The 27,809-nt window shown below is 38.9% G+C and overlaps 1 protein-coding gene across 2 annotated transcripts in view; it reads left to right on the forward strand.

Moving 5' to 3' along the window:
* Nucleotides 1-27,809, forward strand: part of NCBP1 (nuclear cap binding protein subunit 1) — a 48,739-nt gene that overhangs the window by 867 nt on the left and 20,063 nt on the right. The window contains exons 2-10 of one of the 2 annotated variants that reach the window (XM_046657105.1): nucleotides 16,024-16,112; nucleotides 16,647-16,747; nucleotides 18,609-18,765; nucleotides 20,842-20,949; nucleotides 21,298-21,419; nucleotides 22,992-23,061; nucleotides 23,528-23,743; nucleotides 26,345-26,442; nucleotides 27,184-27,247. In XM_046657105.1, coding sequence (XP_046513061.1) covers nucleotides 16,024-16,112; nucleotides 16,647-16,747; nucleotides 18,609-18,765; nucleotides 20,842-20,949; nucleotides 21,298-21,419; nucleotides 22,992-23,061; nucleotides 23,528-23,743; nucleotides 26,345-26,442; nucleotides 27,184-27,247 — 1,025 coding nt within the window. Of the gene's footprint in view, nucleotides 1-16,023; nucleotides 16,113-16,644; nucleotides 16,777-18,608; nucleotides 18,766-20,841; nucleotides 20,950-21,297; nucleotides 21,420-22,991; nucleotides 23,062-23,527; nucleotides 23,744-26,344; nucleotides 26,443-27,183; nucleotides 27,248-27,809 lie in introns of those variants that run through there. The other variant, XM_046657194.1, reaches the window with a different exon arrangement.

Genomic DNA, 27,809 nt, shown 5'->3' on the forward strand with positions numbered 1-27,809 from the left:
GCTGCAGGGAAAGAAAGCTCTTATCCACGCCCAAGAGGTCACTAATAGACAGATGCATGTTGTTATGTTCGATTTTGAACTGGCCGTAAGCGTATTTCCCTCGTGTAAGAAAGAGTGCTGGAAAACTAACTGGAGAGCTCTTAGTTTACAATTCCTTTTTTTTTAATTAATTTTTTTGAGGAAGATTAGTCCTGAGCTAACATCTGCCGCCAATCCTCCTCTTTTTGCTGAGGAAGACTGACCCTGAGCTAACATCTATGCCCATCTTCCACTACTTTATATGTGGGACGCCTGCCACAGCATAGCTTGTCAAGCGGTGCCGTGTCCATACCTGGGATCCGAACCGACGAACCCCGGGCCGCCAAAGCGGATTGTGCAAACTTAACCGCTGCGCCAGGCCGACCCCCGAGAACTCTTAGTTTAGATCGGGGGTTCCCATGTCCATTTGGAAGGTTGATCTCATGTCCCCATGGTGTTGCTGTCATAAAAACCAGGAATAATTTTGCTGGTTAAAAATAAAAAAGATACGTTACAAAAATAAGTCAAGAACACACGTCCACAAGAAAAAGAAACTAGGAGTAATTGTGTATTAATATTTTAGTCTATTGTTCTTTGAAAAGAGTATAGTGTACTGGTTAAGAAGCCAGACTTTGGAATCAGAGGGTTTAAGTTCAAAGCAAGACCCTACCATTCACTTGGTTATCTTGCCCAGGTTATAGCATCTCTTCAATCCTTAGTGTGTAATGATGTTTATTCTATCATCTGTTCATGCTTAAGAGGTGATAAACATTAGCAGATGTCAACAATGTAAGAAAAAATATGGAACAAAAATTTTTAATTGAATTAATTTTCTCCACTAACCTTTTTCTCTCCTTGAATATTGGGGCAGTTGTGGGTAGAGGCAGAATCACATGTATTTCATTTTAACAATGAAACATCACATTTCTGCTTGGGTATGGCTTGGTAGGATATTCTAGCCCAGCCTTCTCATCTGACACCTAGGGTTGTAGAGTTTTAGTGGACAGGCGTACCTTGGAGATATTGTGCGTTCAGTTCCAGGCCACTGCAGTAAAGCAAGTCGCACGAACTTTTTTATTTCCAAGTGTGTATAAAAAGTTATATTTACACTATAGTGTAGTCCATTAAGTGTGCAATAGCATTATATCTTTTTTAAAAAGTACATACCGTAATTAAAAAATGCTTTATTGCTAAAAAATGCTAACCATCATTTGAGCCTTCAACGGGTCATAATCTTTTTGCTGGTGGAGGGTGTTGCCTCAATGTTGGCGACTGCTGACTGATCAGGGTGCTGGTTGGTGAAGGTTAGGGTGGCTGTGGCAGTTCCTTAAAATAGGACAACAATGAAGTTTGCCACATCGATTGACTCTTTCTTTCACGAATGATTTCTCTGTAGGATATGATGCTATTTGATAGCATTTTACCTACAGAAGAACTTCTTTCAAAATTGGAGTCTTCTCAAACCTCGCTTTAGCAATTAAGTTGATGTAATATTCTAAATCCTTTGTTGTCATTTCAACAATTTTCACAGTGTCTTCTCCAGGAGTAGATTCCATCTCAAGAAACCACTTTCTTTGCTCATCCATAAGAAGCAACTCTTCATCCATTCAAGTTTTATCCTGAGATTGCAGCAATTCAGTCACATCTTCAGGCTCCACTTCTAACTCTAATTCTGTTGCTCTTTCCACCACATCTGCAGTTACCTCCTCCACTGAAGTCTTGAACCCCTCAAAGTCATCCGTGAGGGTTGGGATCCCGTTAATGTTGCTATTTTGACGTCTTCCCATGAATCGTGAATGTTCTTAATAGCATCTAGAATAATGAATCCTTTCCAGAGATTTTTCAGTTTACTTTTCCCAGATCCATCTGAGGAATCACTATCTATGGCAGCTATAGCCTTACAAAATGTATTTTTTAAATAATAAGACTTGAAAGTTGAAATTACTCCTTGATCCATGGACTACAGAATGGATGTTGTATTAGCAGGCATGAAAACAACATTAATCTCATTGTCCATCTCCATCAGAGCTCTTGGGTGACCAGGTGCCATGTCATTGAGCACTAATATTTGGAATGGAATCTTTTTTTCTAAGTAGTATGTCTCAGCAGTGGGCTTAAAATATTCAGTAAACCGTGTCATAAACAGATGTGCTGTCATCTGGGCCTTGTTGTTCCATTTATAGAGCACAGTAGAGTAGATTTAGCATCATTCTTCAGGGCCCTAGGATCTTCACAATAGTAAATGAGCATTGGTTTCAACTTAAAAGTCACCAGCTGCATTAGCCCCTAATGAGAGAGTCAGCCTGTCCTTTGAAGCCAGGCATTGACTTCTCTCTAGGTATGAAAGTCCTAGATGGCATCTTCCACTATAAGGCTGTTTTGTCTGCGTTGAAAATCTGCTGTGTAGTGTAGCTGCCTTCATTAGTTATCTTCGCTAGATCCTCTGGATAACTTGCCACAGCTTCTACATCAGCACGTGCTGCTTCACCGTGCACTTTTGTATTTGGCAGACAGCATCTTCCCTTAAACCTTGTGAACCAACCTCTGCTGGCTTCACGCTTTTCTTCTGCAGCTTCCTCTCCGCTCACAGCCTTCACAGAATTGAAGAGAGTTAGGGCCTTGCTCTGGATTAGGCTTTGGTTTAAGGGAGTGTTGTGGCTGGTTTGATCTTCTGTCCACACCACTAAAACTTTATCCATATCAGCAATAAAGCTGTTTTGCCTTCTTATCATTCGTGTAGCACTTTTAATTTCCCTCAGGAACTTTTCCTTTCATTCACAACTTGGCTGGTGCCAAGGGGCCTAGCTTTCAACCTGTCTCAGCTTTCCACATGCCTGCCTCGCTAAGCTTTAATCATTTCTAGCTTTTTTTTTTTTTTAAGATTTTATTTTTTTCTTTTTCTCCCCAAAGCCCCCTGGTACATAGTTCTGTATTTTTAGCTGTGGGTCCTTCTAGTTGTGGCATGTGAGATGCCGCCTCAGCATGGCTTGATGAGCGGCGCCATGTCCTCACCCAGGATTCGAACCAGCAAAACCATGGGCCGCTGAAGTGGAGCCTGGGAACTTAACCACTCGGCTACAGGGCTGGCCCCATTTCTAGCTTTTGATTTAAAGTGAGAGTTGGGGGGCCGGCCCTGTGGCCGAGTGGTTAGGTTCACACACTCCGCTTCAGCAACCCAGGGTTTTGCCCGTTCAGATCCTGGGTGCGGACCTGGTGCCGCTCATCAAGCCATGCTGAGGCTGGCATCCCACATAGCAGAACTAGAAGGACCTACAACTAGAATATACAGCTATGTATTGGGGGGCTTTGGGAAGAAAAAGAAGGGAAAATAAAAAAAGATTGGCAATAGATGTTAGCTCAGGGCCAACCTTAAAAAAAAGAGAGAGTCATGCAACTCTTCCTTTCACTTGAACACTTAGAGGTCATTGTAGGGTTATTAATTGGCCTAATTTCAACATTGTTGTGTCTCAGAGAATAAGGAAGCCTGAGGAGAGGAAGAGAGATGGGAAATGGCCAGCCAGTGGAGCAGTCAGAACACGCACAACATTTGTCAATTAAGTTCGCCGTCTTATGTGGTCATGGTTCATGACGCCCCAAAACAATTACAAAGTAACATCAAAAGTCACTGATCACAGATCACCATAACATATAATAATAATGAAAATTTTGAAGTATTGCAAGAACTACCAAAATGTGACACACAGACATGAAGTGAGCAAATGCTGTTGGGAAAAGGCACTGATAGACCTGCTTGATTGCCACACACCTTCCGTTCTGTAAAATTTTTAAAAAACGATATCTGGGAAGCACAATAAAGCGAAGCCCTATAAAGCGAAGCGTGTCTGTGATTGACATGGAGACACAGCTAGCAGTGCCCAGACACCAGGGAAAGTGAGTCTGGGGGCTGGGGGTCGGGAGAGTTCTCTTTACTACACAGGTGTTACCATGCTGCATGCTTAGGGTTTTTTTTAACACAGGCAGCTTTTTGTATAATCTATGTACAGGGCACAGAAAACACAATTTTCATGTGCTTTGAATTTGATTAATCAAACATTCATGTGCTTGAAGTCATCACTTGGGGTTTAGAGAACTTGAGCTTTTAAAGTTCCTCCCATCTTCTTAGCTTTTCTCATGCTTTCGTTTTTCCACTCTTTCTTCTGCTCCCTTCTAGGGCATCTCTAAAGGGGGAAAAGTGTTTCCAGAGGACAGCCTGAAGAATTGGTTGTGAATACTTTTGCTTTGGTTATTGAGATTCTGGCATAGCTTTCTTGGGAGTTAGCTTCTTTTAATACTAGCTGGCAGCTAAGTCACTGTCCACTTGGGTCTTCCTGCAGGAACCTCAGAATAAATGAGACAAAAAAAAGTAAAATAAAGAGTCCATTAATCAAAGTTTACTATGGTGAATAATTTAGTAGTGGAAGTTTATAGTTCCTCTTGAATACTACACCAAATCTGGAACTTTTATAAATTGCTATAATTAGTAATGATCAACTAGGGTTTAGCCTAAATAGTGATCTGAATCAAATATTTTTTAGATACTTTCCTTTTAGTTAAACGTCTACTAATTTTTTTAAATTTAGAAATATTAGAAGCTTAGGGGCCAGCCCCGTGGTGTAGTGGTTAAGTCTCGTGCATTCCACTTCGGTGGCCTGGGTCCGCAAGTTTGGGTCCCGGGAGCGGACCTACTCCACTTGTCAAGCCTGGCTGTGGCAGAACCCACATACAAAATAGAGGAAGATTGGTGCAGATTTTAGCTCAGGGTGAATCTTTCTCAAGTAAAAAAAAAAGAGAAGATTGGCAACAGATGTTAGCTCAGAGCAAATCTTCCTCACCAAAAAAAAATTTAGAAATATTAGAAGCTTAAATATTTTAAAAGCCTATTTTAAAATAGGCTGAATTATTGTAGTCGGAATTAAATAGATACATCTGAGCATCTCTGAATTATTGTCAGCTCTTATGAGTCAGTGACTGCCATGACTTTCCATATGCTTGACTAGATAAGCATCGTTTATACAACAAATAACCATGCCAGGCACTGTCCTGACTACTGACAGTACAGCAGTGGACAGTATAAAGATGGAGCCTCCCTTTTACAGACAGAAAATCAAGTCAAATGTGATAATGGTATGAAGAAAAATAATACTAGGTAAAAGGTAGAGCCTGCTGTGGGGGAGGAGTTGCTGTTTATTGGTTGGTCAGGGAAGGCCTCACTGAGAATGGCATCTCACCGGAGGCCTGCAGGAGGTAAGGGAGCAAGCCAGATGGCTGTCTGGGGAAAGCAGTGGTCTAAGAGTGCAAAGGCCTGGAGGCTGGAGCATTCCTGTTGTGATCCTAGAACAGCAAGGGGCTAGTGTTGCTGGAGCCGAGTGAGATGGGGGAGAGTTGTGGGAGATCAGATCAGACAGGGAGCAGAGGATCGGCTTAGAGAGGGCCATTTTAAAATTTCATCTCTCTGTTGCCACTAGAGGATCCAGGATCCAGAGAGACAAGCTGGAGACTGTACCAGTGAAGTTCATCTGGAGGGCAATTTATAGCCGAGTGTAAGGATCCTGGGACACCACCACATCTAACTCATTTCTTAGCCTCTCTTTAAAAGCGCCCCTGAAGCTTTTCAGTTATGGGATTTGCATACAATAGCTGTTCAATACATTGTTTTGTTCTTTAAGTATTTAGATTGTCTGTAATCTTGGCCAAAAATCCATATTAGCCCCTTTTAAGGGACTTAGAATTAGGTCCTTATCTTTTAGACTGTGCCTGGTTTTTTTACTTAACTGTAGAAAAAATAAAACGAATAGAAGTGAAGAAATTTGTTATCCTGAGAAAAAGTGTAGTTTGTTTCAGGAGGTGATAGTTATCTCTCCTTTAAATCTGCTGGATCCAGGTATTTACTTTTCCCTTTTTCCCCTGTTGGTTTTTGTTACTTTACTTTCTCTTTCACAGGGTTGGCTTTTGTTTTCCATTTTGTGGGTCTAAAGTTGCTTACAGTACATGTAATCCTAAATAAGGTTATAAGATGTAGTACAGTGCATCTATATAAAATTAGGATCACCCTACAGGGGAAATAATTTGGTGTATTGAGATCCTTTCAGATGGGTTTTAATAGAGACCTGCTTCTCTCTTCTGTACTAGCCAAGGGTGTCAGAATGAAGTGGCAATATGTAACTTAAATTTACACTGTAAAGCTTCTACGTAGTTACATTTTAATATAAAATTTGTTCTTGCTTTGGGAGCTACCATAGATAAGTTTTCTGGAGGGTATGTGAAAATATTCAGCTAATTCCCAAAATTTTATTCTGTCGACGAAAATAATCCATATCCAATCTATAAATGAAAATTTGGGTGAGTTTATTCTGAGCTTAAATCCGAGGATTATAACCCGGGAGAGTCTTTCCACAAAGGAACAGAGCACTCCAAAGAAGTGGGGGTATAAGGGTGGTTATATACCCTCAAAGAGGATGTTTCACATAGGATTGAAATGTCCCTTTTACAATAGTCGCGAGACTGCTCGAGACTGCTCTGTCGGCACAGCGATTGATGGAAATAGCAGGTAGGTCTTCTGTCTCAGTGAACACAGCAGGGTGGCAGTCTGTTGTCTCCAGCTGGGTGGTCACAGGTGAGCTGGGAGGTGAGTGCAGCAATCAGTTCCTAGCCTAAGGAAAAATGCTTATCCCTAAGGAAATGCTAACGTGGGGGAAGTTGCACCTTTATTTCAAGGGCCTTTGTTCTGGCCATAGGAAATGTCTAAGCAGATATGCAATGCGTGCTCAATAGCCACAGTCAGGCCCTTTTGAAAAAAAAAGTCAGGCCGAATTAGGTTTTACCAAATGGCTTCCTCATATACTCCAATATATCCTATTGCTTGCCATTTTTATTTGTCATTTCCCCCTTTTGATCTCTAATCTTTCGATAGAAAGCATTGATGATCAAAATATTGTCCCTCGGCGCCAGGGTGGTTGCTGCCTGCCCTGGGTCCATCATGTCCCTCAGTGCTAGGCTTTTATTTCATTTATTTGCCTAGTCGTCCACGTTGGGGGGAAATAGTGGACAAGCATGGAAGTATATTTATTAACAGAGGAAGCATTTCATATGTTATGTAATTAATTTAGATTGTTGCACAAACATTGCATATGCGCTTTTCTATGACACCTTGCATTTACATTGTATATGATTATAGAACAAGTACAGTAACGATAATAACAGCATTTTTGAAAGGATTAGTCTGAAATGCATTCTTAGTCATAGTCTCTAGCAGAAAAGGAAATTTGTCTAGGGTTATAAGACAGATCAACCATCTCAAGCCATCGAGCAATCATTACTCTAGTTTGTATGCTACTCTTACAACACTGAGTAAAGAAAACAACAATTAGTTTGAATATTATGACTAGTACAAGAATTCCAAGAAGTAGTAAAAATAGGAATTCCAATCTAGATTGGAAAAGGGAACTGATACGGGAAGGGAGCTAACCAAACAACTCAAGACTGGGTGTCGGATCGCGTAAGGCATCCACTTGCTGCTTCATATGTTTTAGCAGAGATAACACATTGGAAGATTCATGACGTATAAAAGCACAGCATTCAGTCTGAATGATTGTCTATGTACCACCTTGGGATGCAGTAAGAATATCTAAAGCCATTCTGTTTTGAAGGACAGCCCTTCTCATTAAAGGCATTTCAGTATTTAATGAGACTATTCCTGCTTGACTATCGTTAAGGGCTTCTTGAGTAAATTTAGTCAGATCTTCCATATGTAATAATGACATCTGTTAGCTCCAAAGAAGGAGCAAATATGGCTGCAAATATAGCCATACCAGTGGAGCACTGAACAAGCCCATCCGGCCTTAAAGAGAAGGAGATTGGCGACAGGTTTTAACTCAGCCTGACTCCTTCCCTGCTTTTAAAGGAAACTCGGGGTGCAATGTTTTAGCCATCCAGGCAGTAGCCAAGGCCAAAGATTTGTTCCACATAACCATTGAGTTCCATTAGGAGTCACTCGATAAATTCCTGGCCTTCAAGACCAGTCTGTTCCAAATTAATCACTTTAAGTATGATAGCATTCCAAACAATTATAAAATAGGTATACAGTTTAAGCATAACAAAAGTTTAAATGAGGAGATATAAGGTTGGGAATACAGGCCTGGTCCGGAGTCTTGGGACAGCTGTCTACAACAGATGTCGTCTTCTTCTCCTCCTGGTATTGTCCTTTCCAACAGGGCTGCAGAGAGTCTTATTTGATGTCTCTCTCAATAAATAAATTCTTCAGGTTACAGTCCATGATCCTTAAGTTCTGGGACTTCTCTGTGAAAGAATCAGCTACAAATCTTTCATTTCTTTTAAGCACCACAATAAGACCATGAAAACATGTAATACATCCCTTAAGCAAACCTGGTTTATATATTTCTTCATTTAATTGCATAGGCTGTTGTATTATTTAAAAAGGAGACAGCCGATGTTTACAAAAAGTAGATAGAAGATTAAGGAGCACTAGCAGAAGAGCTTTTGGCCGTGAGAGAGTAAATGCTTCTGAAAGCTTGCCAATTAAGTTCTAGTTGTGCCATTCGTTTTACCAGTCCTGAGGATCGAGGATGGTAAGCACAGTGGAAATGCTGCAACATTGGCCAAACATTACAAACAGATTTGAGTTCCCCAGTCACTGCGTAACTCGCGAGGAATTCCTCAAACAGGAATTATTCTAATAGTAATTACCTACTGTTAAAGCCGTTGCTCTTCTGCAAGGAAAGGCCTCAAAACAATGTGAGAACATACAGATCATTACAAGATATGTTTATCCTTGAGATGGTGGCGTTTGGACAAAGTCCTATTGTCATACCTCAAAGGGTCCCTTAGGAAGGGAAAGTGCCCTTGTGACCCATGGAGTGGGTTTCTTATTGGGCCCGAACCACATCTGCGAAGGGGTGTCAAAAATTCCCCCTTTTGACTGCCACATCTGTTTCTGTTGTTCTGTGGCAATTTCTTGAGCCTGTAGAAGGAAATCTTACTGGGTTAGCAGAGTTAACAGAAAGTAGCAGGCATTCTTGAGGCCAGACAGTGTAACATCCTCACCTACACTTAAGTAAGACTCATTTGTAAACCAAATTAAACAATAGAATGTAGTCGTGGTCTTCTCTCCCTTGTGATGTTGGAAGCAAGGTAACAAGGTTAATGGTTGGAGCAAATTATAAATTAGTTCCTGCATCCAGGGGGCAGGCAGTCAAGAAGACTTCTAGATGTCAGAGTCAAAGCATCTTTTTGCAGCTTGAAATGTCTGATGATGTCATTGGGCATTCAGGTATCTTTTTGAGTGGCTTACAGCTTACACAGCAACAGATAGGAATCTCTCTTAAGTTTCTATCAAGTTGTTCAGCTTCAGTTTGCAAGGTTTCAGGAAAAAGAGCATGATCAATTCTCAATGATTCCAAATAAAAATGAGGGAAAAATTGAAAACATTAGTTTGGAGATTTGTAACCAGATATTTCAGTAGAAGAATTCAGGATCCAGTTCAGTTCACAGGTAGAAAAAAAAAAAAACCTCAAAGACAATTAACAGAACTAGGTTCCAACATCCACAAATGTGCATTATAGTTTTTTTTTTTACTGAAACATAATTCTTCTCTCCAAAATCACCCTCATTTTTACCAAAGATAGTCAAATTAAGACTAATTGGTTTGCAAAATAAGTTTAGTTTCAAGAAACTTGGCCCAATTATTTACATAAGTGCAGCAAGAATAGCAATTGATCATATAGGCTCTTAAATCTGCTTTTGCTGGAATTTTTTTATGAGGAATCTCAGATTGAACTTTAAAGACTTCTCGAGGCCAGAAAAGCCAAGCCAAGGATTTGTGCCATCAGGCCTTGCCTGCACTACCTTAGATTTGGGTGAATTTCTCTCCTTTCTTGAGATTCTCCAAAATATTTCGAGGTTCATCGCACCTGCCAGATAAGCAAGCTTCCTTACTTACCAGGTAAGATTGCTGGAATCTCTCTCTGTAAAGCAAGGTACCAGGCCCATATTTCCAAGTGGCTTTATTTCCAGAAAGTCAGCCTTATTCCTCAAAGGCAGTATTGTCATATCTGAGTCTGTATCTTTCTCTCAAACATGACATTCTAGTCAAAGTTTTGGTAAGATAACAAATGTGTCCTGTTACAAGGAGAACAGATTCTTATTGAACTTATGCAAATAACTATATTGCCATGAAATAACCATACTCACTCACAAAGGGTTTCCAAATTCTGGAGGGATCAGGTCGGGAGAAAAAGATAAATGTTTCAGTTTTGCTCACAAAGGTATAATTTCACTGATTGCTATAAGACATGGTTAGCATAAGAGAAAAGATTTCCTTAAATCTGAGAAAACAAAACAACACATCAAAAACAATATTTCAAACAAAAGTCGTAAAAATTATAATCATCCTCAGTTCATTCAGTCCTGTATAACTGGTTCTTGATCTTAATCTCTGTTAGCAGTTTTGTTTTTTAACATTAAAACTCATTTGTTTAATTGGATTTACTTTAATCTTAGTCTACTTCACCAGGCATAAAACTACTTTCAGAATTTCTCCTTCACATACCTTCTACAACTTTCTTTTTGCCTTCAGAATTTGTCCCATGCTTGCTTTCTTCCCTTCTAGTACATTAGGACAAATTTATCTTTCTTAACCAACCAAACAAAATATTTCCATTGTTTATACCCTTTTTACTGAAAACATACATTTTAACTTTCCTTGAATACAGAGCTGTTTTCCTTAATTTCCAATAACTTTAATTACATATGTTCATTAGAACTTTTAACCATTAACAGACCCTAGTAAACACTAAAAGGTAAGCAATTACAAATTGTCTTTTATATCAGCATTCTAAACACTTCATAATTTCTAGGAACACATCACTTTACAGTAAAAGACCCATAGACTTTAGCATCTCTGCAATAAAAACCAAAAGCAGATAAACTTAGATGTTTAGCAACGTTTGTTCTATCCAATCCAAAAATTACCCAGATACTCAGATTTTTATCATTTAACTTAACTTGGCAAAACTCAAGATTGTTACCAAAAGAATTTCGGAGGTGTTTTTTCCAAGTATACAGACCATAAAACAGTGATTGTACCCACTTTCATGTATTTAAACCGTTTGTTTCCAACACTTATGTTCAGATTACCTATGAAAACCTCATGAGACATGAGACAAAACTGGTCCTCATTTAAAGCTATTACTTTGCTGACGAATTTCTAACAGACAGCATGAACTTATTTGACTAGTAAACCCAGGCTGCATGCCTGCATCGTATGCAAATACCGACAACTCTGACAACAAGACTATTTTCAATCAAACCAACAAACTTAACCAAGCTTTCATTTACCAAAGGTTAATTCACATCACGTTAACTTTGAAAGACACTGGGTTAATTTCTACTACATTTAGAATTTATGTAAGCACTTACTTTAAGCCAAAACTTTTGATTTCTCAGAAACTGGGTTTTAACTCAAATTACATTCCAGGTTGATCTACCTGTCCAACTGCATCACAAAGGCACAGACAAACCCAAGTTTTCGATTTACAGGAGGTCCAGGTTCCGGTCAGGTCCAGCCTGAACTTAAACTCGACTTGGTGACAACAGAAGAGATGATGAGCAAAACAGACAAAGAAAAGAAGAGAAGAGATCAGACCTCGCGCTCATGGCCTCTTCCAGAGGGTTATCAAGATAAGAGTCACACAACAGTTCCCATGCTGGGCACACAACCCCAGCAGGACAGTTCACAGAATAAATCACAGGTCTCCTACCCTTATAACTGACTCAGTAGGTGACTAAAACACTCAATGAGTCAACTGTCAAGAGAGGGCACCCCACTTAGGGTTGCTGGGGTGATCAGGCCCAGAAACCCAAAGTTGGGGCTCCCAGGGGTGGAGCCTTTTACTCCTTAAAGATTTCTTTGTTTCCCGGTTGCAAAGCTCAAAAGGAGGCGAAAATGGCCATTGTAAATCTAAGAGAGATGAAGACATTTGGGTTAGTTCTATTCAGAAAAACCTTTTGTAAGCGCTTACTTTAAGTCAATGGAATAGAGCTCTTTAGAAAAGAAGAAGGAGATGAGCTCTGAGATTCCAAAGGCAACTGCAGAGGAGATGGAAGGGATAAGCGGGTTGGGACCGTTTCTGACTTCTTATCCTTTTTTTAAATTCAGATACAGTCTCTGCCAATTTACGGTTAGTCTCCTGTAAACAATTCACTTTATCATTATTACGTTTTGAAGCCTCTAAATGCCAGTCATAATAAGCTTCCCATTCTTTTGCTTTAGTTTTAGAGCCGGCTCTTTCTACTTGTGCGCGCAAATACAGTAGCTTTGAGATATCGAACGTTCCCCACTTTGGCCACTTAAGTCATTCTTAGTTAATCCTTCCCATTTTGTTAGATACTTGCAAGCATTGCTTCCATTCAGGAAACCAGCTGGAGTCCCATTGGGAGGTTGTCCATACCGGGAGCTGGCCGGCTTTAAAAGCACGGTTTTCCCATTTCCTTTTTGCTTGTCTGTTTTTTCTTTTTTTGTTTTTAAAATAAAGTCTGAACAACTTCTGAGGACAGTGTAGTGGGTCAGAAGTGTGCTGCTTGTGAGTGTTACTCCCTATAGAAAGGTCGTAAACACTCTCTTACATGCCTCGGTTTTTCCTCCGGCAGTCTAAAACCACCATGGGGCTCGGAAGCGCGGGTGACCAGCCCTTATGTGCGCGTCCCCGGACGAGCCTGTAATTAATTACCATGAATGAAAGTGGAGTTCCCTATGGGACCGCTGCCTGTCGCCAGGATTGATCCTCTGACACTCCCGCTGAGGTCCTTAGTCACCTAAGGGTGCCTTTTGGTAAAGGCCGGGAAGAGCAAGTGTCCCTTTTCTTCAGAGCTGAAGACATTCAGTCTCTCATTTCTCTATCAAGCAGTTTGTTCAGACTCTATAAACACAACTCTTTCCAATTCAAAGCCAAATTAAAAGGACAACCAACCCAGCTCACTCCAAGCTCCTCTAAGCCCCTGAGGCTTAGGAATTCTCTCTAGGTTTTTCTCCACCTAGGAACTGTACCGGTACCCCTCAAAACCTCTAGTCTTAAGACCTTACCCAGCTCATATAAACTCTTGGACCGTCAACTTAAAATAAGGAGGTCCGGGTTTCAGGAGAACTCACCAAGGTCACCTGAAGAATGCAGTGATCCGGGGGGCTCAGTGGGCCCTTATTGGTACCGAATGCCGGTTCATTGTAGATTCCAGGTGGCCTCCGGTGGGTGTCTCTGAAATCCTGCCGCGACTATGCCAAGAATTCTTAATTAAGGTGTTTTATTTTACCTCTCCATGCTCTTGCCCAGTTCTCTTGGGTTCAATATCCTGTTACCATCCATGAATTCAGACTGGGTGTGTAGTTTCCCCCTCCTTCATATTCTCTCGAATATCAGGTGAGAGTGGGGGCATCTCTTACTTCTTAATGCTTTTTGCCTCCTCCCATTCTCCAAACAGAACTTGTCCTGCCATATAGTGAAAACGGAAAGAAGAGAGAAAGGAGGTGTTACAGTTCAGAGATAGGGCTGTGTGCTTGTATTTTCTAGTTTTTCTTCAGAAATGCTACTTTCTCTTCCCACGGCATTATTTTCTCCTTTTCAAGCTTACAAGAAAGCCTGGGAGGGTTACTTTGAAGACTGGAGAATGATTTCGAACTGATTTGGGAACAAGCCAGCTGGATAGTTAATTTAGGGAGGGTGTGGAGGTGGGATATGGGATAAAGATTTGGCAAAGTAGATGGGCCAAAAAGAAGGGAACTAGTTAAGGTTTAAAAAAAGACCAAAAAAAAAAAAGATAACTGCTCTCATTTAGCTAGTTTTCCAGCGTCTGCATTCTCCCAACCTTACCCGAATCTGGTTCTGAAGAACACTGTTAGTATGTTCTGCTTTCTAGAAGTTTGTCGACGTCAGCATCACTGACATTTTGGGCTGGGTGATTCTTTGTTGTGGGAGTTGCCCTATGCAATGTAGTAGGTTTAGCAGGATCCCTGGCCTCTGCCCACTATATGCCATAGCACTCCCCAAGTTATGACAACTAAAGTGTCATCAGAGATTGCCACTTGGCCCCTGGGCGGCAAATTCTCCCCTGGTTGAGAACCACCCCTCCAGGAGAAAGGCTATTTTAATGTCCTGGCTGACAGCTTCTATAAACGTTGCATCAAATACGCAGTTTTTTTCAGTGAATGAGTCCTGGAAATAGAAGACCTCTGTGTGAAAGTTGGCTCTTCAGGTGGGGGAACCTTTATAGATCCTGTGACTCGGATGTCATGTATACTTGAGAATCAGGGTCACTCATCCCACTATGCCACACATGTCCACGACTTTACGTGGGCAGATAGCACCAGGAATACATCTCAGCTGTCATGCTGTGTGCCTGTTGTATTTCTTATGGCATTATGCATTCAACACTATATTTATTGGTTAAGCCAGATCATAATGATAACTAAGTGGTACAGAATCAAAGCACACAGTGCTTTGCCCTGTGACCTTTTATAATACTTCCGTCTGGTGCTATCTGAATAGTAGTAGATTGGTTTTATTCAGCTTAAGTTCAAGTGGTACGTGAAGATCATTTCAATCATTGGAGACTTTTAACACCTCAAGCTTAGAATAGCCAAGTGCTGTGTTCTATGAGAATCATCATACGGTTCAAGCCAAATGTTCCAGTGGCAAGTAAGTGATTATGAACTATAAAAATCATTCAGTTCCTTTGGCTGTACAAGTCTGGAGAAGGTTGAAGTTATCTATAACTTGGCTCCTGAGTAACCCTGTATCTAACTGCAGATTTTCGTTTCCTTGTCCACATGCCATCCTAATAATTAGTTGGTAGAAGTAAAAAATTGAATTATATTGGGAGACTAGCCAACATTGTGTATAGCAACAGCATCACGTTCCATACTTAGCACTGTTATTTAAAATTTTTTAAGCCTTATGTTATTCCACAAAAGGATGTAAGGTGCATGTGTTAAGGTTTTAAACAAAATGGTAAGAGATCATTAACAGCAAGAGTGAACAGTAGATAGTCCAGTGCCTAAGGTTGATTTGTAGCACAGCCTCATTCAAGTTGAATTCTTTAGCAACCAGAAGGACGGATAGATGATCAGTAATGATTTCAGAATGGTAGATCTTTCTTTTAAGCTTGTTTGAGTGATATGGTTTTTTAACATAATAGGATCAGTGGTTAAAGTAGGGAATCAAGAGCCAGTTAAGGCAGGGAATCATTCCCCGCCAATTTTGATGTAGTGCCCAGGACTTTTCTGAGTATATGTCTGCCGATTGTAACTGTCATTGTTTGGGATGAACTATACCCTAGTGCTGTGTGGTCTATAGAACCAAAACTGTTAACTGAAGACTTAAGAGCCCGGTCACCTGTAAAGCTAGTGAGGAATCCTAATGTTTTGTGCTCCCTTTCCCATCTTTTGAAGTTTTCCTCTTTATACCTAATACAAAAGCTTTTTCTTTTTCCTAATGAAGGTTTTCCCAAAACATTCAGCTTGGTTTTGCACCCATGTTTCATCAGTTTACAAAATAATTTTCATTATTAGAATAATGAGTACTCCTGGCACTGAGGTTTTAAGAACAGCAACTGAGGATCAGTAAACAACTCATGTTTAGAGAATGGGAGTAGAAGTACAAGAGAATTGCAGTGTTCTAACTGCTAGTGGTTGGCAAATTGTGGGCACCGTTCCTGCCTATCCACAGAGATGGACAGTGCTGCTGCATTGTGTAGCTCCCCGGGGCACTATCCACACAAAATTTAACATCAGTAATGCCTTCTGGAGTTATTATAGTGTCCCTAGGTATGAAGACTTGCTTAATCTAGGCTTGTCTGAGGAGTGGAGGGTCAGTTGAGAGCTACTGTGTGTAAAAAGTAGGGCTTCTGGTAGAAAAGGGAGTGTAGCATTAAAAAAGTTAAATAAAATTTGTGCTAGCACATTCATCATGTAATGTTAATTTTTTTACATTGTTGAAACAGGGGGACAGCCTCACAAAAGGAGAAAAACTTCTGATGCAAATGAAACTGAAGATCATTTGGAATCTTTAATATGCAAAGTAGGAGAAAAGGTATGCACCAAAATAGGTACAGACTGATGGGCTTAGGGTTGTAGTTGACTGTGCTTGTCGAATTTCTGCAGCTGAAAACTTGATGATCTAAGTTTTAAGCAAAGCTTGTGTTGTCATGCATCTGTATCCCAAAGTAAATGCGTATTAAAACCCTTGGGATGCAGATAATTGAGAGTTAAATGTTTTTAGTAGTTTTCCTAGAGTACGAGTCTTGGAAGAAACCTTAGGAAATAGTCCTCTCAATTTATAATGAAGGATCAAACCAATTCTGGATACTTGAGGTAGTTTGCCCAGTCATGGTGAGTGCATTAGTTAGAGAGAGAGAATAGAGCCCGTGGTATCCTCCCATTTCTAATGCTTACTCTGTCTTAGACTGCTTACTTTTAAAATCTCATTCATTCATTGATTTCTGAAGAACAATACCCAAATTGATTTATGCATATAAGACTTGGACTTTTTTAATGCTCACCTAGAATATTTTAATTCACTAATGGATGAGTACTTGACACATATTTAACATGCTGTCCTCTACAGAGTGCCTGCTCTTTGGAGAGCAACCTAGAAGGCTTGGCTGGTGTTCTGGAAGCTGATCTTCCTAACTACAAGAGCAAGATCTTAAGGCTTCTTTGTACAGTGTATGTATGCAAAAGATTTATGAATCCAGGTGATAATGTATTATCTACTCTTAAATGCTTTGGGAATGTTCAAAAGATGCGTGTATGTTCTGAATGTTCTTAGCTTTCCTTCTATCAGGAAATTTGTACAAATGAAATGACCTTTGGCCCTTTGGTGAACTCTTTTTCTTAGAGTATAAATAAGACTAAAACAGCATTTTCCTTATGTTTTGTTTCTTGGAACCTTATAATCATTTGAGTTGACTATTTCTAAGTGAGACAGTAGACACTTTCCACATTCAGAGATTTTCTTTTAAACATGTCGTTTAAATATATATAATAGAGTTTAATTTATATTTTTAACCAGTAGTGCCAGACAAATTTGAGAACTGGTCACTTGAGTAATAGCCCTTCTTGGAAGACCAAAGACGCTTTTGAAGTTATTAATAGGAGTAATCTTTCTCTGAGTTAGGTTAGCTAGAACAAGTATCAGCATTTAATTTGTGAGGAAATTAAAGTGGGAAAAGTCTCACGTGAAGTCATGAGGGTCTCTCTGATGGTGGAATTATTCAGACTTTCTCATCTCTCAGATAGACATTGATCAGTCTGAATTGTATGCCTTGCAAGGAAGTAGCTATGACTTCTGGATAAAGGGGCCTTTGTACTTTAGATGAAATTATAAACTGTAAGATATTTTTAAATTATGACGAGCACTCTTAAGTTGTCATTTCAGTTACGTTTTTAATGCTTACAGCTCATTTTTTAAATTTAAAATGTACATACAAATTGAAACTGTCTGTGGATTTCACTTTAACCCCTCCTAAAATACAAATAATTTGAGTTACAGTTTTTCAAAGGAATCCAGTTAATATTCAGGAAGACATGTCCTTAGACTAAGAAACTACTAAGAAAAGTCATTTTGCTAAAGTTATCCATAAGAGGCCTTCTGTTGTGAAAGCATTTGTTAGAATGGAGTAGATTTATGCTTCAACTCTGATGGGCACCATGGCTTTTTGGGAGGTGGGGGACGTGGTACTATTACTGCAAGTAGTTTTTAAAACCTGAATTGTTCCTAACACCCCTGCTAGGTACCCTGGGAAAACACAGTGTAAGAGAATCTGAATGATGATGAGTTCCTATTTGCTTTTCTTTTTGAGCTGATTTCTAAAGGCTGCATAATTTAGGAAGTAACATTTGCTTTTTCCAAAGGTTTATTTCTGTAATCCTCTTCCTTTTCAAATAAGTTTAATGAAAATCAGCACGCTTGTAGTAAGCAAACTGGGATATAAAGAAACCTTACTGTATCAGAGTACCATGTTAAAGACTCAACAGTTTAACTGTTAGGAACTTCGTTGAAACTGGCTTTGGTTCTGAGCTTTTTCTAAGCAACTTAGAATACTGTTTCTCAAAGTGGAATTCTGATCCCTTGACGAATGGTTAGCTATGTTTAGACTTGCTGCATGCTGCAGCTCCCCCTTAATGATCCTGCAGGAATGAAACTTGTTTCACCCAGCAGTTCCCAGATATTTTACCTTGGAAACCATTTTCTTTAGAACTGCCATTTGATTCCACTAAACACATTGGAAGAAAAACTAGTGTAGCATTAGTTATATTTATGTTAATTTGATAACTACACAATTAGAATATTTTACTTTCTTAACTCTTGGATTAACTAACTAGAATTAAAATGAAAAGTTGCCAGGGCCATGTCTGTAATTCCTCTCAATATTTATGCCTTATCTGAAGTTGTTTTGAAAACATAGCTAAAAGTAATCCTGTTCCGAAGTTAATAAAATGATAGGCTTATATAGTCTAAAATTCAGCAACTTAACATAATGCTGCTGTTTTGGGGTTTTCTTGTTGTACTGGGTTCTCAAATCAGTGCACGGCTGTTACCTGAGAAGTTGACCATTTATACAACATTAGTTGGACTGCTGAACGCCAGGAATTACAACTTTGGTGGAGAATTTGTAGAAGCCATGATTCGTCAACTTAAAGAATCATTGAAAGCAAACAATTATAATGAAGCTGTGTATTTGGTAAGTTATTTTTTTTTTTGGTATATTATGACAGTGTTGGAATGGAGAGGAGAGGTGAGCTACAACCAAATAATTTATCCTTTCTCTTGAAATACAGTTCTCCATTCACCACAACAGCTGCTGTTTTGAAAGCATTCTCATTAAAGGTACCACAGCTCATTACCAAGTCCAGTGGCTTCTTTTCACACTAAATCCTCGTTGACCTTCCTGTAGCATGTGATTCTGTGCACTCCTTTCTTAGCTCCTGGTTTCTGGAGCACCATTTTTTCCTGGATCTCCTGCTGCCACCTACCTTCTATTCCTCAGGCTCCTTTTACTGGGTCATCTTCCTTTGCCCCTTAAATTTTTGTATTTCCCAGGATTCTGTCACTGCTTCACTTTTCTTTAAATACTCTCCCTGAAGCTTTCTCATTCTCTCTCCTATTTTCATAAACCACCTTTATTTTGATGACCCCCTCCCCTTCAAATCTATAATCTGTATCTCCTGCTTCAGCCTTTCTCCTGAGCTCGAGACCTGTGTTTCAAATACTACCTGGATAGCCCTAAGATATCTTGCCGGAAAGTCCCTAAATTAATGCATTATTTTTACCTTCTTTCCTCTGTCCTCTCCCCAGCCCACACACAGTGGCTGCTGTCCACTGGATAATCCATCTAGAAACCTGAGCATGAATTTTTGTCTTCCCTTTGCCCCTTCAAACTGTAAGCAGTCCCCAAGCCCTCTCGCTTCTACCTCCTACATTTCTCTCCAGTCCGTCCCTTCTCCTCTGGCTCCAGGGCCTCTAGCATAGCCTTCCTCCTCATGTCTTAACAGCCTCTTAACTGATCTTTTGCATCCAGATTGTCTGCTTTTTACTTGATCTTCTACAGTGGCACCAGAGTGGTCTTTTGATAACTAGGCTGTGCTATTGTTGGCTACAGAGTAAAAACCTCAGTTCCTTTCTGTTGTCTACGGTGGATGGTCTTAAAAGCCTGGTGCACAAGATGATTCATTAGGTTGCAGGAAGTAAATATTAGAACTCTTATTTATCTTAAATGGAAATGGAATTAAGCCTTAATAATACGTAATACATAGACTTCACTGGGCCAGTGTATATTATAAATACATGTACATGTTTCAGAGGTATGTGATCCAGTTCTTTTTTACTGAGTAGTTCGGACACTCATCAGGCTATGAGATTAAGTCCAGACTCCTTAACCTGATCTTTCATGGTTTCCCCAGTCTCTTTCTCCATCCTTGCCTCCTGTACACCCTCCAGCTATATCAAAATTATTTGCAGATCCCTGAACACACCTTGTCTTTGAACCCCTCTGCCTAGAATACTCTCCTTGCTCTCCCCTTGAGGAGCACTTTACTCATCCTTTATGACCTAGCCCAAGCGTTAGTTGCGTTATGATGCTTTCCCCCACTCCCTTGGTCACTGTTCCTAGAGCACTTGTGATTTGCCTTTTAGTATAGGACTCATCCCTTTGGATTGAGATTATGCTTATCCCACGAGACTATGAGCTCCCATTTGACAGGTAATTTTTAGTAGTGCTTAGCAGTGGCACACAAAAGACACGTAATAAATATCTGGTCAGAAATTTCCATTTCTGTAGTTCCGTTTCTATAGTGAAAATTTTCTCACAGCCAAACAGAAAAGAAACTTAGAGGTTGAAGTAGCTAGAATATTACAGTCTTGGCTCTTAGTGTAGCATAGAATGGAAACCTGTAAATCCACAGCTTCCTGCCTTCATATGGTCTCTGTCACAACTACTCCGTTCTGCTGTTGCAGCACAAAAGCAGCCATAGACAATATGTAAACAGAGGAGCATGGCTGTGTTCCAGTAAAAGTTTATTTGCGAACACTGAAATTTAATTTCATATAATTTGTATGAATCATAAAATATTTTGGATTTTTTTCAAGCATTTAAATATCTAAAAAACATTCTTAGTTTGCAGGCCATGCAAAAAACAGCCAGTGGGCTAGATTTAGCCCTTGGGCTGTAGTTTTTCAGACCTGTGATTTCAACAAGATTGTGTGTTTTTAATTATTATCAAGGAGATTTAGATTTAATAGAAATTATTGTCCCGAACAGGTCCGCTTCTTATCTGATCTGGTGAATTGTCACGTCATTGCGGCCCCGTCGATGGTTGCTATGTTTGAAAATTTTGTAAGTGTAACTCAGGAAGAAGATGTGCCTCAGGTAAGAAAGTCCTTTATACTGAACCCTGTCCATAGAGTACCAGGAATTTTTCACTGGTAACTCTTTACTAATAAAAAACAAAAGATAACATCAGATTATCATGCTATAAATTAATACCTAAAAGTTAAGTCAGCTGCATACAGGTGGGTTCTTGTGACATCTGTATGTTAACTCAAATGATTCTGTATGTAAGATTAAAAATAATTTATCTAGAAATACTCTGAATGAGCTAGATGTCTTGCTTAAGTCCTGTTGTAGCTTCTGTAGGATTTCATTCAAGAATAAATACAATATGAATGAGAATTAACTAACATTTACTTTAAATTTACCTTTTTAAAAATTCTTTAGGTGCGACGGGATTGGTACGTGTATGCATTTCTGTCATCTTTGCCCTGGGTTGGAAAGGAGTTGTACGAAAAGAAAGATGCAGAGATGGACCGCATCTTTGCCAACACTGAAAGCTATCTTAAGTAAGGGCACAGCTCGTAGTTCTCTTTGTTGTTTAGGTAAAGGATATCTTACTGATATCATAAATGTGTTCTATTCTATCTATTAGTAATACCATTTGAGTTTTATTTCTCAAAAATAAGCTGTTGAGTTCCCTAAGGCGTTCTCTAGGTAATCTCATTCCCCTACTGTTGCAACTTACTGAGGCCTCGGAGTAATCAAATAGACTTGCTGACTTTCCCAGTACAAAGGAGTTGGTAGCATAGCTTGTTTTAAGCTGCTTTTGTATGTTTGCAAAGGCGTAAAACGTCTTAACACAATGATTGTCAAATATTAGTGTGCATAAGAGTCCCCTGTGGCACTTAAACGTGCTCCAACCCCAACCCCTGGACCAATTGAATCCCGATATTTGAGCGAGAGGTTTGGACATCTGTCTTATTGATATGTTCCGTGGGTGGAGAACCACTGCCCTAGCACGTACAATATATTTATTTTATCTAAATTAATCCTAAACTGAGTCCTTGAAACAGTGATCCTTAACCAGCCACCCAGCTTACACATCTTGAGTAATATGACACATTTCAGTTAAAATAATCCCATATTTTCCCATTACCCACTTCTTTAAGCCGATGTTAAAAGCTTGGTTTATTAGATAATGGTGGCCTTGTTAGCAAACTTACACTTAATTATCCAGCAGCATGGTAATCAGAATAATTTTATTATAAGTTTCATTTTAGATCTATTAATAGGTACTTCTTTGGGTATTGCTAATATCTACTTAGTTGGTTACAAATAAAGCTAAAAGAGGTATAAAGATAAAAATCTTTTTCCTTATGTTAAGCTGCCTTTGAATGACAGATTTTTTAAATTTTTTTATAATTTTGAAAGTTGTACTGGGTTTGTTAAAAAAAGGTAGATGTTTGCAAAAGAAGAAAAATAATAGTGTGAATATCCCAGCATTTGAGTATATGTCCTTCCCCTTTTTTATACAAATGGTAGTACACAGTAAGGACAATGGTCTTCACTTTGTTTTTTCCTTAGGATAACTTGGATTTGTTGCATGAGAGTATATGGCTCTGCCTTGTTCTTTTTGACAGCTATGGTATTCCACTCCTTTAATATACCATAGTTTCTTTAACTAGACCCCTGTTGGTAGGCATTTAGGTGTTTCCATTCTTTTGCTATTATAAACAATGCTTTAGTGAATATCCTTGTACATGTTTCTTTATGAACACGTGCAAATAAATTTGTAGGGGATATGAATTTTTAGAAATGGCATTGCTGGGTTAAAGTGTTTTAACAATTTTAACTTTCATAGATTTAGTCACATTGCCTTCCAAGGAGATTATACTCCTTCTTATCTCTCCTAAAGAGACTAAATTATATTAGTTAGCCCCTCTGCTAGCAATGTTTGAAACTGCATATTTGCCCACATTTTGGCAATGTAGCATATCATCAAAAATTTTGATGTCTGCCAGTCTGATAGGTAAAAGTTATTTCACTGCTTTAATTTGCATTTTATTAATTATGAAAGCAACCAGATATCTTTTCATGTTTTTGAAAACCTAAATGTGGATTTTCTTTATTATCTTTAGAAGACGCCAGAAGACTCATGTGCCCATGTTACAAGTATGGACTGCTGAGAAACCACATCCACAAGAAGAGGTAAATTGATTTCAGTCTCTTGTGATACAAGCACAGCCAGCTCTATGTAGATTCTTATCTCTGTGACATACTCAAATCATTCCATTTGTATACCTTCGCTAGGTTTCCACGTTACATGTCAGGGTCCAGCTCCTCATAGCCCTGGGCATATAGTGGATTTTTAATAAATGTTAGAATGTAATTGAAACATCGCCCATTCTGTGGGAGTCCAGATATCATAGAGTTGACATTTTTTATTTAAATGCCAAATTTGAAAAATGTAAGAGGTAGCAGCCTCAGACAGGCTTGATAAAGTAATTAAGACAACAACTTAGCACCATTCCTCTGTACTACATTTAATTGCAAGTTGGCTTACTTTTGTATCCTGTGTTTTAGAAGGTACTGATTTTTTGTTTTGTCTAGTCAAAATGATATTTCTTCTAGTCTCCAAATATATATTAATTATTAAAAATTAATCTGTCTTTAGTATTTAGATTGCCTGTGGGCCCAGATTCAGAAATTGAAAAAGGATCGCTGGCAGGAGCGGCACATCCTCAGACCTTATCTTGCCTTTGACAGCATCCTGTGTGAAGCCCTGCAGCACAATCTGCCCCCGTTTACACCACCTCCCCACACTGAGGACTCCGTGTACCCGATGCCGAGGGTCATCTTCAGAATGTTTGATTACACGGATGATCCCGAGGTACGAGACCAACTGGAAGTTCCTGTGCGAGGGCCTTTGTGCCGTTATACTCTGGTTTAATCTTGTGTGAATTTTGCCTGTGATACATGCTAGTTTTGACTGTTTATTATCTGAGGGTCAATGGCAGTGAAGTTAACAATTTAATTCCCTGAATGGTATCACCTCATTATGCAAGAAATTATATTTAGCATGTGTAAATAGATTAAGACAGCACAGTGTGCAGTTTAAGAGTGTAGGTTTGAGAGCCAGATTGGTTTGGGTATTAATCCTGGCTTAGTCAGATCCTAGGTGTGTGATCTTGGGTGAGTTATTTACCTCTCTGCCTAGTTTCCTAAGGGGATAATAATAGTGTGTACTTCATAAAGTCATAATGAGATTAAATTGTTAATACACGTAAAAGGCATAGAACAGTATGTGACACATGATGAGTGCTCAATAATTTTAGCGATTATTTTTAATAAGGTTATCTTTCAAGAAAAATGCCCAGTTTTAGAGATTGTCCATCTCTCTCTAACCCTCACAGCTTGTCTTATTCATATTATATCATTAGTTTTTTAAAAATTACGCAGTGTTTTTAATTTAAAATCCCCAAAGATTAGGGGCCAGCCCAGTGGCACAGCGGTTAAGTTTGCACCTTCCGATTCGGCAGCTGGTTCAGATCCCGGGTGTGGACCTACGCACCATTTGTCAAGCCATGCTGTGGCAGGCATCCCACATATAAAGTAGAGGAAGATGGGCACAGTTGTCAGCTCAGGACCAGTCTTCCTCAGCAAAAAGAGGAGGATTAGCAGCAGGTGTTAGCTCAGGGCTAATCTTCCTCAAAAAAATATCACCTAAGATTAGTATAAGCTGGCTTTATAGTTTTAAATATAAGTATTCTTTATTCTTTATTATGAAGTCAACTTGTATGAAGCCGTTATATTTTAGCAATTAAGAAAATGTATAATTTTGATATTAACACCTGGTATAAAATTTACATTTTGACTATGCTTTAATTTTTTTATACCTTTGCATTTGAATAACTGTCTTAACTTTAATAGCCAAGCAGCAAGCATGGTGATGACTGGCTTGGTTCTGAATAGAAGCTCGCCTGGCTAAAGTACCACACCTGTTGCTTAGTACATCCCAGTCAGCGTAGAACAGTTTCTCAGCCCCAGCATAACTGACGTTTTGGACTGGAGAGTTCTTTGTTGTGGGGAACTGTCCTGTATGTTGTTATTAGCAGCATCCTTGTCCTCTACCCTCTAGATGCCAATGGCCAGTAGAATCTAGAGGCTAAATGTGAGTTGTGACAGTGAAAAATGTCTCCAGAGATTGCCAGTTGTCCCCTGAAGGCAAAATTGCCCTCAGTTGAGAACCGCTGGCATGAGAACCAGTATTACCACTTATGGTTAGATTTGAGGGTATTTTTCCTCCTATCTTCTGTTTTCTGTCCTACTGTAAATTGCTTATGACCTGTGAAAATTTAGTATACAATCTTTATTTATTTATTTTTTTAGTATGTGGGCCACCAGCACAGCATGGCCACTGACAAAGCAGTGTAGGTCTGTGCCCAGGAACTGAACCTGAGCCACCGAAGCAGAGCACACTGAACTTAACCACTAGGCCACCAGGGCTAGCCTATGCATGTAATCTATCTCAGAGTAAAAAGTTGTTAGATAATCAGTTATATATACAAAATAATCAACTTGCTGCCCACTTTCCTATATTCCATATATAATGAAATGCTTTTAGTCATTATGTAATGGTCTAATTAGGTATATCTAATTGAAAGCCTAATTTATGTTTAAGATTGCTAGAATGTTTGTGTTTAGGTTTTTCTTAGTATAAGGGGAACTAGAAGGGGACCTCAAAATTTGTTTCTCCCTGGCTGTTTATATTAATTGGTGTTGCCTCTGTAAAGTGCCCGTCATCCTTGGCCAGAAGAGCATTAATATACAAAATATCTGTTCCCCTCAAAATGAAGGGGATTTGATTTCTTTTGTTCTGGCTTTTGAAAAAAATGTTTATCTAAAAAAATTAGAAATTATAGAGCAGATTAAAGTAAAAGTCACCATTAAGAGTCTACAATAGTAAATAAATAAGTACATAAAAATAACTCTCTGGACTTGTTTGCTATGCATATACTTTTTTAAAAAATTAAACAATATCACGTAGGTAATGTTTTTAACCTTTTTAAAAACAATATGGTATGGATATCTTTCAGTGCATACGTGATAAACATATATGGTGTTTGAAATAAAGTTTTCCCTCTCTTAATGTTTGTTATGGAAGTAATCTACTCTCATGGTTTAAGAAAAAACTGTATAGGGCTAATAATATACAAAAATGATTTTGTTTCCTAGAAGAATGGAGGTAGAAGGTGGTGGTATAGCGTCAGATGTGGTGGAGGAAACACTGCGGCCGACATTCAGGCTGTGGTACATAGAAGTGGGCACAACAATGAAATTTGCTGAATATAGAGCTTTCATAACTTCTGAACTTAGATTCCCAGCATCCAGTCTAGTGTTTGGAATGTAATAAGCTCTCAAATATTTGTTGCATAAATGAAAGGAAATATTTTTTCTAGATGTGTAGTATATGCATTGGGTTTCTTCCCAGGGTCCTGTAATGCCAGGGAGTCATTCAGTGGAAAGATTCGTAATAGAGGAGAACCTTCACTGCATCATAAAGTCCCACTGGAAGGAAAGGAAGACTTGGTAAGCTTCTTCCCATGGTACTTTCAGGGAGGAGAAAAAGTAGCAATTTTCAAAATGCGGTAAGAACAAAGTGTATGTTGAGTGTAAGAGATCTTCCTCTCTTCCTGATGTCCTGTCTTGCTATGACCAATCTCAGAAAACACTTGCTTTGCTTTCTCAAGGCCCTTCACCCTCAATGGTACTTTTCTGGGTGTTCATAGTACTATAGTGCTTTATGGTAATGTGCATGTGACGCCAGCTTTTTGTGTGTGAATGTTTGCTGTATGCTATGGACAGATTAACTTGAATGGCAAGCTATTTTTGGTATGAATATTATGGGAATAAATGAATACTAATGATGTTGCTCTGTTTTCTAGCATTTAGACATCAAGCTTTGGAAAAGTTTATTTTTAATATTTTCTTAAACCTTGGAAAGTTTTGGTTTAGATTTTAAGGTGGAAAGGAATATAGTATTGGGGGAATAGTCTACCCTGTTAAAACGTTTTAAGTTAATAGATCTAAACATGCTTTCTTAGTATTGTTACTTACACTCCGTTTGATCTTTCAGGGAGTTTTGGATGCATTAAAGAGCTTCTTTGTGGTAGACAAAATAATTCGTGCTATAGTTAAGTGAAGTAACAAATCTAGAATATTTCAGAAAAGAACCTTTCCTTCTATCTAAACGCACTGCTATCGAAACTGCTTATTTGATTTTTCGTACATCTTTGTATACTTATTAAACTTAAATTACATTTTTTGTAGTGCTGCACAGCTAGTGAGCTATCCAGGGAAGAACAAGATCCCATTGAACTACCACATAGTTGAGGTAAGCATTCCACATGGAGCTTGTTTCTAAGTTTCAGAAGCTTTCTGTTAACTTTAAAGTGTAATCTACTCTTAGCTTTTTTTTTCTTGCCACTTGTTAGGTACTGAAAATTAACAGAGGACTGAACAGATTGCTCTCAGTTTTAGTGCTCTTTTAGCCATGTTAGTAAGGAGAAAAGAGGAGGTTGAGATCAATAGCCAAATGGAATTTTGAGTTGCTTGTAAATTATTTATATAGTATGTCTTCACTCATGGATGGTTATCATGGATAATGCAGGTTACTTCTAGTTCTGTCAATACATTGTCCGCTTGACATATGTGTAAGTGGCTTAAGTACTTTGAAGTATTGTAATACTTTAGGCAGATAACCTAACAAATATATAATATTAACATAATATGTACATAGTATATTATTCTCTGTATCACAAGGTAGGGATAAATATGAGTCCTTATTTATTCTTAGAAATCAGAAGAGCCAGTTGTTTTGGAAGTAGGGAGAATAGATAATGCTTTAAATTCCATATTAAGTCATACAAAGGATGATATTAGTATCATTGTTGAAC

Source organism: Equus quagga, chromosome 1 (genome assembly GCF_021613505.1).
Source record: "Equus quagga isolate Etosha38 chromosome 1, UCLA_HA_Equagga_1.0, whole genome shotgun sequence".
Taxonomy (NCBI): Eukaryota; Metazoa; Chordata; class Mammalia; order Perissodactyla; family Equidae; genus Equus; species Equus quagga.